The 13,800-nt window shown below is 41.9% G+C and overlaps 1 protein-coding gene across 1 annotated transcript in view; it reads right to left on the reverse strand.

Moving 5' to 3' along the window:
* Positions 1-11,753, reverse strand: part of PDE10A (phosphodiesterase 10A) — a 548,616-nt gene extending 536,863 nt beyond the window's left edge. The window contains exon 1 of the mRNA XM_065590407.1: positions 11,534-11,753. Coding sequence (XP_065446479.1) covers positions 11,534-11,624 — 91 coding nt within the window. The 5' untranslated portion in view covers positions 11,625-11,753. The remainder of the gene's footprint in view (positions 1-11,533) is intronic.
* Positions 11,754-13,800: the final 2,047 nt, after the last annotated feature.

Here is a 13,800-nt window from a genome sequence, read left to right on the forward strand (position 1 = left end):
GAAGCTTCCCACTCATCTTCGGCTTCTACTTGTTCATCTTTCACTAGAAAGAATGACTCCTACCTGTGTGAATTTTCCCCGGTGCAGGTTAATGTTATAGAATGTGTTGGCAATTGCTTACCACTAATAGATTTCCAATAAGTGAGCTTTGTTGCACCTCTGTCAATATGTATGATACCTCTCCTGAACCAGGGTCTGTCATGAACATACAGCTAAGGGTAGCATAAAATCCCTCCTTTACCTGTAAAGGGTTAAGAAGCTCAAATAACCTGGTTGGCACCTGACCAAAAGGACCAATAAGGGGAGAAGATACTTTCAAATCTAAGGGGGAAGGTTTTTGCTTTGTGCTCTGTGTGGGTGCTCTCTCCAAGACAAAGAGAGAGACCAAACAAGTAATCCAACTCCTACTGAAATGATACATCTAATATTACAGAAATAGTAAGTAATAGCAAGGAAATGCATTAGACTATCTTTTGTTTCAGCTTGTGAATTTTCCCTGTGCTAAAAGGGAGATTTATCCATTTTTGTAACTTTGAAGTTTTACCTCGAGGGGAACCCTCTGTGTTTTAAATCTTATTACCCTGTAAAATTACCTTCCATCCTGATTTTACAGAGGTGCTTCTTTTATTTTTTTTTCTTTATCATAAAGTTGTGTTTTTTAAGAATGTGATTGGTTTTTAGTGTCCTAAAAACCCACGGGTCTGGTCTGTGCTCACCTTGTTTACCTATCTGGTTGGTAGATTATTCTCAAACCTCCCCAGGAAAGGGGGTGAAGAGTCTTGGGGGGATATTTTGGGGAAATAGGAACTCCAAGTGGTCCTTTTCCTGAATCTTTGTCTAACTCACTTCGTGATGGCAGCCGTACTCATCCAAGGACAAGGAAAGATTTGTGCCTTGGGGAAGTTTTTAACCTAAGCTGGTAGAAATAAGCTTAGGGGGTCTTTCATGCGGGTCCCCACATCTGTACCCCAGAGTTCAGAGTGGGGAGGGAACCCTGACAGGGTCATTTTAGGGGAACCCAGAAGTCAATTCATGACTTACTTTATACAGTTATTGTGTTGGTTTCATGCTATATTTTGAGAATTCAGAGGGTGCATTCAAGAGGACGCCATTATCCCCCAGAAGTTAAAGCAGCAACTTTTGCCAGAAGAAGTGGATAATGAACCACTTTATTTAAGATTGATCTTTGCAGATCCTTAAAGATCCAGCTGAAATTAGACAGCCATGATCTCAGCACTTGGCTGGGCAAAGACATCTCAGTTATATAGGTGTCCAGGTGGTTTTGCCAAAATATTTAATGAATAAAATGAGATGTTCCTTCATTTAAAAGATTTAGGATTCTCTGCCCCCACCCCCATTCTCCCTAAAAACCCCATTTTAGTCCTGAATTAAAAATGTATAGCATTTGATTAGTAGAGCTGATCCAAAGAACTTCTAGTCAAAAACTGGTACACTATTATTTATAGTCATGGAAAGAGAAAAACAGAAAGGTTAATGAATATATTCTTGCCATTAAAAATAAATAAATGAAATCACACACTATCTGTTTTTGAAAACTGACGCATTGCTTTCTATTCCAATATACTTTCTGCTTGCCTTATAGCAGTGCAATAAGAAGAGATCACTTATTTATTCTCAGGATGCTGGAAAAATTAATAGCAACACACAAGCTCTCCGTGACATTTAGTTATTGTTACGGAGTAGATGTAAACTGTTAAGAACTACACACAAGAAGCCATTTGCAGCACTAAACAAAAAACATGCGTTGGTCCTACAAAACCCAAATAAAAATGTGCCACATTCTTGAGCACCAGCAACTGGCACCTTATTAACTGTTTACATATGTATAGACACCTCTCTTACAGAGAATGCCTGTAACAGAAATTAGATGGCTGAATGCATTTCAGAATAGACCTCATCTCCAGTAACCCTCTGGAAAGGCCCAGTGCCTTGAACTGAAAGATGAGTAGAGTTCTTTCCACAGAGTAAAAAAAAATGAAGGACTTTAGCTTGTCCATTCTTCCAACTATCCAGAGATAACAGATCTGCTGTGGTTCTTCTACCCAAACATTAGCAGTAAGTACACTGGTTAGCAGTCATTCTCAGTTCATGCATTTATGGCCTGCAGATGCTCTAATTTCTTAATATTCTACAGTACATCCCATTGCTGCTTAGAGCTGTAACAGTATGGTCATAACTTTCTCCTGCTACCTAAACCTGACATTTCTTAAAGTTAAGCTAACTCTGACCCCCAAATAAGATTCCTTACAGGGCATGTGGAACAATGCAAGTTTCCTATGTATATGTGGAAGCTGCATACACTTTGTATGTACTTTATATTGCTATCTTCGTGCATGGTCACAGTGTTGTGGTTCGGGGTGTGTGTGTGTGTGTGTGTGTGTGTGTGTGTGTGTGTGTGTGTGTGTGTGTGTGTGTGTGTGTGTGTGTGTGTAAATGAGGGAGAAGAGAAGGGAGGAGCCGCAATTCTCCTTCCTCTGTAAATAAGCAGGGAATTGGAGGGGCCTTGGCTTGCCTTTTTCACCCTGCCACCCCCTCTCCAAATGCCCCAGACAGCCCAGTTGAGCCCGCAGAGAGAAGAAAGTAATCTTCTACTGGTATAGACCTGAAACGAGGGTGGGGGAATCCAGAGAGAAAGAGAGGTGGCTAAGTCACAATTCCTTCCCCAGTTTTCTCCTGGGGCCACATATCTATGTGCTGCTGCTGATTATGGGCCAAAGTAAACTCTGTCTCGCCCTTGTCTTTCTGTCTTAAAGTGCATTTTCATCTTTCTGCCTAAAATTTCAGCATTTCATTTTTCTGTCTGACGTTTAAACCTTGCCTAAATAAATTATTTCAAGCTTCCTCATGCTAAGGTATGTTTATCCACAACTTAAAATGAGAGAGAACATAATGTGTACTAATAGTGGTATGCATGCCAATGGACAAATGGTATTTTAAAAAAAGAACATTAGTTACAGGGGCAAACTGGGAAGAAGCAGCTTTATTAACAATCAGTTTACTTTACATAATATTAACATAGTCCCTTGTATTGTGTGATTCCCCAGAATTGGCCACAGAACCCACCCCTAGCTGCAGAACTGTGTTGCAGAATCTAAACTTTCACTTTCAAAAAACCACATACATAACCCTTATGGTTGAAAAGAAACTGTAGGCTCACATTTTCAAGGTTAAATCAAAGCTGCAGTGTCTTCCTGAGTCTGCAGATGTCTGAAAGCATACCTCTAGGAAGTAGGAACTGCTCCGGTGGACTGCTAAATAATCATCTTTAGGTTTCACATGTAAACTATCAAGATTATTTCTTCACTGTTTATCATTTTTAATCAGACACGTACAGCTAATGTGCTTAACCCCTCAATCCCAGGTAGCTTCCTTCTCCTCCCACGGTATATAGAGCCCCAGTCGCCCCCTACCAAGTCGCCATAATTTCCACTATTGTCCCTGGCAACTTCTATAATGTGGCTATGCTTAGTACAACAATCTTTGGAATACTGAAAAAAATGTGAGAACCACAAAAGATAACTTTAATATCAAATAAATAACAGGTTGCCCCTGGGGGCTGATTATAGTCTTTATTTTCATATTTAATGTATTCAAAAACTCCATTGTTTAAATGTAAATGAAGCTGCTTCCATATGATCTGTCTCCCACAGAATCTAGGACTCTGGAATACATGGTGCCTTGATTACTTTATACATTCCATTGCTATTAAAAAGAATCAGATAAACTGTCTCCCTCCCAACCCATTTTCCACTTCCGCCTGATCCTGGAATGAGGTTATAAGCCTGTTTTTAATGACATCACACCAAGCCTCCATAGTTTTGAGTGCACCATCAATGTGACGCACTGCAGCATGAGGAAGGAGGCAAGAAGCTGTATGAGACAGCAGTTGTTTAAATGCAAACATACTTGACAACAAGTAAAATGGCAAGGAAGAAAAAGGTAAAATGAATTGCGTTCAAGTCAGAGATTTTTAAGAGGCTTCCTGGGAGTAACAACTACACCTTAAAGGGACACTCTACTACTTTTTCCATTGTTTTGTAATAGGCTCCTACAGGATCTATGTATTTTGCTTTGTTTTTATTCCTATACTCTCCATGATCTGAGTTCCTCACTTTATCACTTACTGACATTTTTAGGAAGCTTCCTAAGTCAAATACACAGAAATCTGTGAATCATCTTTAAGAAGGCATGGGGCCAGATTTTCAACTGGCATAAAATCAGCATAGAACTACTGAAGTCAATGGAGCTACACTGATTTACACGAGCTGAGAACCTGCCTTCTGATTGCCACCTTCAGGGCCAGCCCTCATTTTGCTACCTCTGGGTCAATAAATACTTGTATACTAGTACACCTCTATCCAGAGAAATATAGAATGAAGAATTTTGTCTTAAACCCACCAGCATATGGAGGTAGGGCCAGGACAATGTAACCCTAACACCTTCATTACTAACTCCACTTAATGCAAAACAAAAAAATCTTACATGGGTACTACTGGACTCCAAGGGGAATATTTTCAAAGGCGCCTACTAACTTTGAAAGCCAGTGGGACTTACGCTCTTAAATCACTAGTGCTTTTGAAAATGTTACCCTAAGTACTTATATGGCCTATATCACTGAAGGATCCAAGTGCCTCAAAAACAATAAAATTTCTTCTCACTACACCCCTCTAGTCAAGATGTCATCCCCATTTCTATTTACAGAGAAAATAAGTGACTTGTCGCAGGTTACATTCTTCAACCAAAGAAAAAATGACTATGTCAAATATTAAAAATGTCAACACTTCCAGTAGCTCTACCTCACAGGATCAGGTGACAAAATTACTTTCCCATAACATGTAGGCTGCAATCTTACCCCTGAAGATCTAAATTTCTCCCTCACAGTTCTTCAAAACCAAACTGTATTCTTCAGGTCTAGGTACAGTTAATCTACCCCAATATATTTTAGAAACATAACCTTAGTGATCACTCTCTTAAAAGAGGCCATTATGACAACAGGAGTGAGCATGACTCTCCCACTCTTGAGGCCTTGATTCAGAAAGTTACTAATTTAGTACATGCTTAACTCTAAGCATTCTCCAAGCTCTCCAGTGGGGCTACTTGCATGTTTAAAGTTAGGCACGCACAAAGTACCTTTCTAAATTAGGATCTAAATGACTAGAAATGGGAGGTTTCAATAGTTGTGGAGAATCAACAGGAACCGTTACAGAAACAACAACAACAACAACTTGGAGTTATTTTTCTCCTGGTAGTTTCTACAAAGTATTATTCCATCATCCATAAATCTTATCTACCAAGACACATCCTCTCTCTTTCCAGGCATCCATACCTCTACTTACCTTTTCTCCCGTCCTCTCTTCCTTAACTTTAATGTACCCACTACCAGTAAGTCACCATAGCAAACACCAAAGGCCAAGGTCAGCCCTGGTGAACATGGACATAACTCCACTGAAGTCAGTGAGGTTGCCCTCACTTTCATCAGGCTGAATTTAGTCCATAGAGCCAACAGTAGACTAAAATACACACACCTTTCCCAGTGTGTTCGTTACATTTATACTTTGCTTACATACATGACACCCTTTATCCTTCCAGAGCCCTCACAATGAATTTGTTTGCAGCTAACTGTAGTTACTCCAATAGGTCTCATTTTCATCCCCTAAAACAAAGCTTTTTTTGGTTATTTCCAAGAAGGCCTTTACATCACAGTGATCATCGACAAAGCACCAAGGGTTGGACATTACTCTTACAGTTGACCGGAAATGTGTATGTGGGGGGAAGGCTGGTACATTTCTGAGAAGCAAACGTAGGTAACTGAGCACTTGCCTGCAAGAGGAGTGACAACTCAAGCTCAAGAGTCCCAACTCACTAGCCCATGGAGCCAGCCCACTTTTAAAAAGCATTGTTTACGCTCCAGTTTTTTGTCACATCCCCTAGAAATTTCTTACTGGACTATTTTTAATTTGGTACACATATACGCAGGCTTCTGCAGGAATACTTAACGGGGCTGCCCTTTCTTCATTGTTTTCATTACAGTATGTGTGTAGTACCAGGCTGTACTCAATGCTTTATATCAAACACACACACCACCCCCCAAAAAAGTCAAATAACCTTTGTCCCAAAATATCTACACTCAGAGAATAAACACAGATCACACAATAGAGTGGCTACTGACATTATGAGCTGTACACTTCATGGATCAGGCATTTAGGGAGAAGGAGGGTGGCTGGGTTACATTAATCAAAGCAGCCATTTGAAATATAAGACTTAAAATCACAAGTGGGAGGAGAAGACAAATGGAACATAAGAACAGCCATGATGGGTCAGACCAATGGTCCATCTAGCCCAGTATCCTGTCTTCCGAGAGCAGCTGGTGCCAGTTGCTTCAGAGGGAATGAACAGAACAGGGCAATTATTGAGTGATCCATTCTCTGTCATCGAGTCTCAGCTTCTGGCAGAGGGAACCACAGAGCATAGGGTGGCATCCCTAACCATCTTGGCTAATAGCCTCTGATGGGACCTATCCTCCATGAACTTATCTAATTCTTTTTTTAACTCCATTATACTTTTGGACTTTACAACATCCCGTGGCAATGAATTCCACAGGACTTCCTTATGGCTGTTTTAAACCTGCTGCCTATTAGTTTCATGGTTCTTGTGTTGTGTGAAGGGGTAAATAAAACTTCCTTATTTACTTTCTCTACACCAGTCATGATTGTATAGACCTCTATCATATCCTTACTTACATCTCTTTTCTAAGATGAACAGTCCCAGTCTTTTTAATTCCACCTTGTATGGAAGCTGTTCCATACCCTCACCATTTTTGTTGTCCCTTTTTGTATCTTTTCCAATGGGAAGGAAAAAAAGGTTGGGCTGAGCACAGAGAGGGGAAGAAGAAAACCAGTGCAGAGATGGGAGTGCTCTGTAAGGGAGAAGCAGTCTGAATTATAGTTAGTCCTGCCTTGGGTGCAGGGGAGTGGACCAGATGACCTCTCAAGGTCCCTTCCAGTCCTATGATTCTATAATTTACACAGAAGGTGACAAGTAGCCAGGTTACTTCCATATGTACACAACAGAATCATGACACCAGCAGGAATGCACACAGACAATGAATGGAGTGAACAGTGATTGAATGTAACTGCTTCTACCAAGTGAAAGGGACAGAATGAAGCAGCAGGGTAAGGCAAACAATGGGTCAAACTCCTAGCTCAGTTACATCACTGTAAATCTGGAGTAAGAGCAAAATTTGGCCTCCTATATTTTGATGTACCCACATCAAGATTACAGCAGTTTATTTTTCTAAAACATCTACAAGATTTAATCAATAATACTTTATACTGATCAAAAATACAAGGCATAAGGATGAATTTTCAGTAGGTATTTAAGATCTCACATAACTAGACATTTTTAAGACAGAGAAAAATGTGTATCTCAACTATGCCTTTTAACTTGGAGTAGCTTTGTACAGGAACGAAACTCAAGAGGACTTGGTTAATATTAACCAAGACCCCTTATCCAGCAAGCACGCACATGATAATTTTATGCACAAGACTGGTCCCACTGAGCTCAGTGGAACTACACATATATGTAAAGTTACACATGTGCATAAGTGTCTGCAGGATTGGGGCTCAAGTTTGCCTCTGAAAAAACAGGTTTTAAACAATTTTTTCAAAGCTAGCCATCAGGAGCCCAGTTCTGCAGAATGCTGAGAGCCTCAGTCACTGATTTCTGTGAAAGCTGAGAGTACTCAACACTGTACAGAATTGGACCCAAAGAAAAAAAATCTGCTTTCATAGATAGTTAAAATAGAGACAGGGAAAAGGAAAATACAGCAGGTTAAATTCTATTCTCAGTTACATGTGTACAAGAAAGCATCATCTGATCAAGCAAGGACTCATCAGAGAGTTATTCTGTCCAACAGTTCCCACACCAACAAATCTCCCCCCAAAAGTTGTCTGAAATATTGTATTACAGTAAAGCAATGATAGCTGGATAATGACAAAAGTAAGAGCTGTTAACAGGATTACTGAATAATTTTAAGTTTATCATATTATTTTGTGTTCCATTATTACAAGAGCGCAAAATCCATTTTAACTTGCTCTTTTGTAGCTAAAGCCCTCCATCTTTGCACATTCTCCACCAGCTTTCAAAGGAACATAGAAAAGAGGGGCAAACAAGGTCTTCTGGATCATTACATTTGTCCTAATACAATATACAGTCACCACCACAGGCTTTCAATTTGTGACCCAAGATCCTCTTAGCCATTTAAATGACACCGAAACCAGCAAGATGCAGTCAAAGGTGCTGCTAGCAATGTGAAATGGAGACGCGCACTGACTGACCAGTTGCACATACCATGGTATACCCATAGGGCTCAATTCTGAGGTTAGTTACTTTGTGGGACTCCATTGACCTCACTGGACTTACTCCTGATTCAGACTGATGTAAGCAAGATCAAAATCAGACCTGTTTGGTCTCCACACTTCATTACTAAGGATCTGATGCTGGAAGGTACAAAATACCCTCTACTCCCACTCAAGTAGGTGCAATGTGTAAATTACCCTTTACTCCCGCTCAAGTCAATGCAATGTGCTGAATGTCCAAAACTTGCAATGTCAGGATCTATTTTAGGAGGAGCAGTTAGAGAGAGTTCTAGCAAGGCCTTCATAAAATGCTTTGTGAAAGACTAAAAAAAGTCACCCTAAAGAACTTCGAAATTGTATGCCACGGCCTACATGCTGTCCACCAGCCTGCTCCGTGTATACGGAGCACACATGGGAGAAGAACAAAGCTCCACAAGCAAGAATTTCATTTGGCCAAAGAACTGACACACACTGCAGCAGTTTGGAATTAATCGGTGTTAGCTAGATGTTTTTAAACCATCATAGGCCCTCAAAGTAAGGATACTTGTTTATTAGCATATCATGTCCCTAATTTACCAAATAGCTCACAGAATTAAGACGGCCAAACTAGAACAAGTCTCTCTATGGTCCACGCCTGTGCCACTGGAAGAAGACCCCACAGTCGAGCTGCATTTGCATTCTGCATGGATGCTGGATTTGGTAGTGTCCAAAAATGTGAGCTTTTATTATTATTTTTTTATCTGTTTATTAGTAAACCAGACCCTATGATTTAAACAATCACCCTACACGTAGGTTGTAGAACTAAATCTCAGGAGTTACATGGCTTTTTCAAACTTCTGGGCAAATATTATACCCCCTCACCAATCTAATAAACATGTTCTCTCTACAGAGGTAGAAAACCTACCATAAGCACACACAGCATGTAAATCATCATTTCAGATTAATCCAAAAATAACTGTACATCTGATGTCAAAAAAAAGATCACATCCACCATTTTGCACAAACTATGCTCACTACAGTATTGTGGTACATTGAACACTCTTAATGGTTTCTACAGTTACGTATTATACAGACAATATAATTAGCAAGCAGCATTCTTTTCTGTGAAATACAAAGGAGAAAATAAAATAAAAATCACTACATGTTCATAAAAATACACTTGATCTCATTAACTAAAACTAGATTTTAAACTAAATTCCATAATTTACAATGCCATAGTCTCCATAAACCTGGATCATATAGGCACAGCATAGATTCACATCCAGTTTGATTTGCAAAATACCTTGTGTGTTTTCCTACAAAATATTTATTATTTGCTCTCTTAATACAAGCAGATCAGTGCTTTGCTAAATATTTTTTTCACTTTCATTTTATTTCTTATTCAGTGTACTTCCAAACCAAGAAAAATATCTGTATAAAGTTAAATGTCATTTTCTGTTCCCCATTACATAACCAGAGATCTTGTAGGAAGTACTATTGTGGAGTTTTAAAAAAATTACCACATACACACCACTGCATTACAATAATGGTCACTCTGTTTCCACACACACCTCTGGTACCCCCAGTTAAATGAAAATTATATGTAACCTATAGACCAACTTTCAGGTCAATGCTGAATATCCTTTCTGTGTCTGACATCATCTATACCTGGCAAAGAGGTAAGCTTTTCTCGGTTAGTGACAATAAAACCACAGTTTTTCCTACTGATTGCAAAAACACTGTATGCTATCATGCAAATAAAGTCATTCACAGAGATAAAAATGTTCCTCAGGTGACTGGATTTGTTTTAATAGACAAATGGTTTTAGGAAATGATGGACATGGATTTTATTTTATTGTGGGAGAGACAAGCAATCTAAAATAACAGCCACGTAAACCCTAAACAGTCTCTTTCGAGATAAATGGTGCATCACTATGACTTCTTCTTTCTAACGAAGCTAAAAGAGCACGCCAGGAACCAGATTTGAGATATTTCACTTCAAAAAACACAACCCAATGCAAAAATATCCTTGGTGGAGATTGAATTTCATGATTTTTGATTACTTTTGTGACATTGTGATCCTTATCATTCTTTATAAAAAGGACCATTGACTCCATATTGGAGAACACTCTCATTCCATCCCTATCAGCTCTATGCTCAGGTTTGCACCTGCTAAGACAAAAGCACCATATTTCTGAATTCTAACATGGTAAGAAATAAATTTACATTTTCACCTTACTCCACCATACACACCATCATCTCCCACCTTCATCTTCAAAGCCATTATAAACAGCTTTAAACATTGCTTTTAACCCAGCTGGTATTTTTTCCTCTCTTCTGCATTATAGCCACAACCCCTGAAACACTGTAGCTTGGCTTGGCTCATCTGGGCCCACTTAGTCAAAATAAACACAAAGGAAAGGAACTACTGGGCTGACTGAAACAAACAAACAAAAAAATCGGCTGCAGAACTCCCTAATACTTGTGTGCATAGCTGATTTTACACCAGCTCAGCTTCTACATTGATATTATCTTGTCAAAAAGTGTAGAACAGCTTTCATCACAAATACTTAGAGCTCGAAAATTACAGCAAAGCACCAAAGCTGTTGAAAAACCAACTTTAGCTGGATGCGAAGTGTGCTCTGCAAGTGCAGCATTTGAAGCCTCAACATGACGCAACTGAAATCATATCAGGGATGGGGGCTTATGAACTAAAATGGAACACCCCCTCCCCCCCAAAAAACGCATACACACCCCACCTCAGAAATACACCACTCATTGCTCAAGCTCAGAGCACCTTGTAAACAGAGATTTACACAAACTGCAAATCGATGATACAGTGTGAATATACCAATGCAATTGACAAACAGCAAGTGGTGGAGGGAATCTGGATTGATCAGCAAACCTGCAATTCCTCCTCAACAATCAATCAATAGCCCCTTCTCTCTCCTTCCTGTCCCCCTTAACCCCTTCACGCTCCAAAGTTCAGTGTTGTCACAATCACAGCAGACCTGCTCTTTTAATGCCCTTATTGGAAACAATCTGGCCTGATTATTAAAGTCACCTCTATCGCTCTCTTTACTCAGGGAGATAAGCCAGGTTGATGCATTCCTGTGCTGGGATCCCCCCGCACTCCCAATTGCCTCCCCTCCACTTGCAGGCTCCCTCCTCCCTACCTTGCTCCTCGCTGCCCCCAAAGCAGGCTCTGGGTTCCTCCTGGGGGAGCCCGGATCCTCTACCCTCCAGGGTTTTGCGTTTCTTCGACATCTGGCCGGTGTTTGGGAGTTGGGTTTCTCCTCTCTCTCTCCGGGGAGATGAGTGTATGTGGAGGGAGAGAGAGAGAGACACACACACAGAGGGGGAGAGGGAGAGAGATTGAAAGAAATCGCTGCTTAAAGAGAGGGGAAGAGACTTTGGAGTGGCTGGAGAGCAAGTAGGAGGCAGGGACTAAGTGGAGAAATCCTACAAATCACAATCCCATCAATTCAGCCCCACGTCTAAGGGGGTTGCCCCCCCCTTTCCTATCCAACTGGGGGAGAGAGGCAGCATTAAAGAGGGAGGCAATGGGCACCTCTGCAGGTTTTACACATGTTGGTGGCCAGTTGGAGGGGTGGATTTATATTTATTTGTACTGGGATCCCTTCAGGTTAAAAACTGGTTCAATGGACTGAGGGAAACGAAGGGGCTGGATGCGGGGGACAGAGACAGAGGAGGACAAACGACAGGCGCTACCAGGTGTAGGAGGGCAGAGTCCCCTGCAGGGGTCATGTGTTCTGTAGCTGGGGATCCTGAATTCCCTGCGGGGGTGATGGGGCGGGGCTGGAGAAGGGCTGTTCTCCCCTAGGTGGGTGGAGGGGTCTCCCCGACCCAAACTCTGAGTGTGTGTAGGGGGGGAGCACGGGCTGTGGCTGCCCAGGCAGGCACCTGCGGGATTAGAGGCATTGCTGCTGAGCTTCGCAGCTGGCTGGGAATATTCACGAGTAACTCGCACCTTGCAAACTCCGCCGTGAAGTCAGTGGCCGGCCCCCGCACGCTCACTCTCCCCCCGGTAACCCTTTCAGTCCTGGATGTAAAAAGTGCCGCTCTCCCCCTGCCTTCACCACATCCCCCGCTCCACCTGGCCCGCTTTCCAGCCAAATACCGAGGCTCGGGGCTGATGCTCCATGGAGGGAGAGAGCAACTTACCCTCAGAACTAGACACCAGCTCATCTCTGCCTTCCCCTTCAGATCAACTTTAAAGAGCAGATCCTCGCTCGCGCTTCGGTCCGGCAGACAGAGACAAGGGGGCCGGAGGGGCTCAATTAGTGACAGCGGCTGCACTGTGGGTGAAGTTCGGGGAGCTCTTCGGGCACGAGCCCAGCTCTTCTGTGCTCTCAGCAGCAGGGCTCCTTCCTGGGCGCTGGAGAACAAGGTGTTCAACAAGTCTTCCTCGCTAACAAACACGAAGAGCACAGGCTGAGTGATGATCCCTTCCCGTCAGGTGGCATTTAAGAAAACGATGCAGCGAGCTACTCAGCTGATCAGGACATTTTTGTGGAGCTTGCAGTGGCAGCAGGTTTTCCTAGGTCTCTCTCTCTCTCTCTCTCTCTCCATATATAGACACACATATATAGTCTGTGTGTGTTTGTATTATACCTATATATGTGTGTGTATGTATAATAGAAACGTTTGGTTCTTAGGATCTCAGAAAATCCTGTCTGCCGGCTGCCTGGAAGTTAAAGAGTTGTTCTTAAGCAAAAGGGGCTGATGCTTGGACACATCTCACGTCCAACAGGAGGCAATGACGTCTGTAGCTTCATTGCTATAACAGCACCAAGGCTGCAATTGCCATTCATTGAAATGATAAGGGGCGCTCAGACGTAAGCAGCCTGGACCTTTTGCAAGAGACTGAAGATGATTCCCCCCTCCAACCCCCCCCAACCCCCCCCCACCAAAAATAAATAATAACAATAAACAGCAAGAGAAGGGGTTCAGAGGGGAATTTCAGCGCTGCGATCAGAAGCTTTTTTCTCAGCTCCAGAAACATTTTGTAACTGACTAGACTTTGGGAGATTTTTACATATGGGGGGAGGGGTTAATTGTTCATCTCTCCCCAGGCAGAGGTTGATTGAGGCTGGGGAAAGTGCTCTCCCTCCCATCTCTCCCCAGTGCGTTCTAGATCGGGTACATGCTAAAGTGTTTGGGGTGTATGGCTAAACCTGAAGGAGCAATTTTATTGTATTGTATTGCTGTACACACAGCAACGATCTTTTTCTGCAGCCGTGGAAAGGAAGGTGCTTTAAAAAAAAAAGAGGATGCGAAGCAAGCGGTTCATTTCCGTGTGGGCTCACTGAATTGTCATCGTTCTGGCCGCATATAGAGTCTGTTTCCTTACTGTGTGCCAAGCTTTGCTAAACTGAGGTGTGTGGGGGCGGAGGGGGGGGGCACAGTATATAAATACCTA

This window comes from Chrysemys picta, chromosome 3, assembly GCF_011386835.1.
Source record: "Chrysemys picta bellii isolate R12L10 chromosome 3, ASM1138683v2, whole genome shotgun sequence".
Taxonomy (NCBI): domain Eukaryota; kingdom Metazoa; phylum Chordata; order Testudines; family Emydidae; genus Chrysemys; species Chrysemys picta.